This window comes from Charadrius vociferus, unplaced genomic scaffold (genome assembly GCF_000708025.1).
Source record: "Charadrius vociferus isolate BGI_N301 unplaced genomic scaffold, ASM70802v2 scaffold1215, whole genome shotgun sequence".
In the NCBI taxonomy this organism is placed as follows: domain Eukaryota; kingdom Metazoa; phylum Chordata; class Aves; order Charadriiformes; family Charadriidae; genus Charadrius; species Charadrius vociferus.
The window spans coordinates 96,216-98,776 of record NW_009648537.1 but is presented as its reverse complement, the minus strand read 5'-3'; the positions used below and the strand labels follow the sequence as shown (position 1 = coordinate 98,776).

Here is a 2,561-nt window from a genome sequence, read left to right as displayed (position 1 = left end):
GCTGTGGCCGCGGCCGTGCGGCTGAGGGCTGGTGGGTGAGAGCGTGGCTGGTGTGGGGACGGTCCTCGCTGAGCCCGGGACCCCGGGGGCTGCGGAAATCCCGTTTGAGCTTCACGTGGCCTTTCCTCTAAACCGGGAAGGGGTGGCAAAGGGGGGGTGCCCACCTGGGTTAATTAATTTAGTGCAATGACATAGGGGAGCCTTTTTTCTCATGATGCCTACTGCCCTTAAATGTTGAAACCGGGTCTTTGTAAGCAATGTCTGTGTATCTATGTGTATATATGAGGGACAAATTTTAAATTACTGCCTTTTTTCCCTGTTTATTTTTCTGAGTAATTCCAGATGTACTTTAGTCTCTCTACTGTCAAAACTTTTATATTGTAAATCTGATGCTGGTGGCTTTTGGTTATTTTGGTTTTTGTTTTTGTAAAAAAGGTTTAAAAAAAAGAAAAAAAAAGCAAAAAGAGGAAAAAAAAAAAAAGTCTGCATCTCTCTATGTTGTCGGTTTTAGGCTGTAAATTCCAACTATCAATAAAAGCTCAAAATTCACGTGCCAGTGGTGGATTCCTCCATCCTGCCGGACACGCTCAGCCCCCGCCGTGCCGCATCCCGCAGCTTCGCTCTCCCGCTTCGCCCGACCGCCCCGCGCAGGCAGGGGGTGAGCACAGGCACCGTTCGGGGTGGAACCTGCAGGTTTCTTCTGCCCCGCACCCAGGAGGGATGATGGACCCGCGGCAGGAGGGTGGACGAGGAGATGGGGTCCTTCCCTGCAGCCCCCAGCGAAAGCAGAGGCCGTAGTCACTGCTTCTCGAGTCATCTGTTGCTGTCGGAGGGGAGAGAGGGTAACAGTGGCTTTTGCTGGCTCATGGGAAGGTCGGTGCAGCAGCACCACCGCTGCGAGACGAGGGCGGCTTTGCTCTTACAACGGCACCACTCACCTCGAGCAGGAGAGCCGTGATCCTGCGGGGAGCGGTGCTGTGGCAGCGTTGGTGATTCCGGATGAACTCTGGCGCCCGCGGGCTGTAGGGGCTGTCTGGCTACGGGGAGAGGCGCTGAAGGGACCGATGCTCTCGCAGCTGCCCCGGACGGTGATTTCACTTGCCCCGGGTTAGTCTTTGCCCACCGGCAGAAACCGGGGGCCCTTGGCCATTGGCAGCTTTGCCAGATGTTTGCCTCGTGGCATGGCTGGTCCCCTTTTGTTGAATCATGTTGGCTGTAAGAAACACTTAGTCCTGTGGCTTCTTGTGCCAAAATCCTTAAGGTTTCACCCTGAAGAAAGCTGCTGGTGGTGCTGGCTGGGACAGCGGGCAGGTGGAGCAGGGCTGACCTCCCGTGCTCCTCTGGCTGTGGACGAGGCCTGAAGGCACCACGCTGGTGGCACCGCCTCAGCTCGGTCCGTGGTACCGCTGAAGCATGGAGCCGCCTCTCCCGCCCTGTGGTCTTTCAAGGGGTCCCTGTCCTGGTGGCTGCAGCCAGGAGTGGGTTCGTGAGAGCTGCACGGAGTCACTGTTCCTGTATTTGATGAAGTGTTTACATTGGCTGTTCAAGGACAACCAGATGCAGGTTTGGTACCAGCTGCCTCCTGTCCTGGTCCTTCAGTGTGCCCAGTGCTCCCCAGCACTGACAGTGATGGGGAGAGTTGCAAACTGGCACCATCGGATTTGGGTTTCTTTCACCGTTTCCCATCCCCTGCTGCAGCACAAGGCAGGTTTCAGTGCGCGTCAGCCCAGCAGCTCCACCGTCCCGTGGTGGTGTGCTGCTGCTGGGCTCTGGGAACAGGCATGTGCTCCGCAGGGACACGCGTGGTGTGGTGGGTCAAGGGGCCGCCCGCTACGGTGCAGCCCGAGGTGCGCCCCCCTTCTCCCGGGGAATCCGAGAAGGGGCTCTGCTGCAAACCCAGAGCCCTCACAGGGACCGACACAGCCGGGAACACCAGCACAGCTCAGCCTTGGTGACACTGGGCTCATCAAACCAGTGTCCTGTGGAGAAGAGTGTAACTCGCCAGAAGAAGCAGGAGCGGGCAGGACAGCGCAGGACAAAGGTCCTTCTTTGCCATGGGCAGCGCAGGGACCAGTGCAACCTCCGCGCAGGCACAGGCCCGGTGCTGTGCCAGTGGCTCTCCATGAGGCTCCATCCCTACGAAGCAGGGGACAGCCCCGTCCCCTCGGGACTGGCGCTGAGCCCAGGTCCTGCAGTTCCCGCAGCGCTGGCCCAGTACACCGCGGTGGGGGGCAGCTGACATCGGTGACAGTGAGGCAGAAGGGCACATGTCATATTAATTTTTTTATTAAATTCAGTTAGTTTTCTCTTTATATAATAACCTTTTTCCTCTAGGCACAATACAATACAAGGACTCTGTATGTTTGACACAATGTACAGAAACTTCAATAATCTACAACTGCTCAGGTAAGTTACAAAACCCTCCTGTTACACCAGCTACCTGCCACAGCCAGTATTGTACAACGGAACGAAGAGGGGGACCCGGGGGGGTTAAGACTGTACAAGGGCTCTGCACTGAAATAAAACATTGTACTCCTTTAAAAACAAGACGGGTGGAGGCG

General features: G+C 56.3%; 1 protein-coding gene across 1 annotated transcript in view; it reads right to left on the bottom strand.

Moving 5' to 3' along the window:
- The window catches only part of SBF1 (SET binding factor 1), a 54,038-nt gene that overhangs the window by 3,291 nt on the left and 48,186 nt on the right, over positions 1–2,561 (bottom strand). Inside the window, exon 37 of the mRNA XM_009885860.1 lies at positions 939–1,037. Coding sequence (XP_009884162.1) covers positions 939–1,037 — 99 coding nt within the window. The remainder of the gene's footprint in view (positions 1–938; positions 1,038–2,561) is intronic.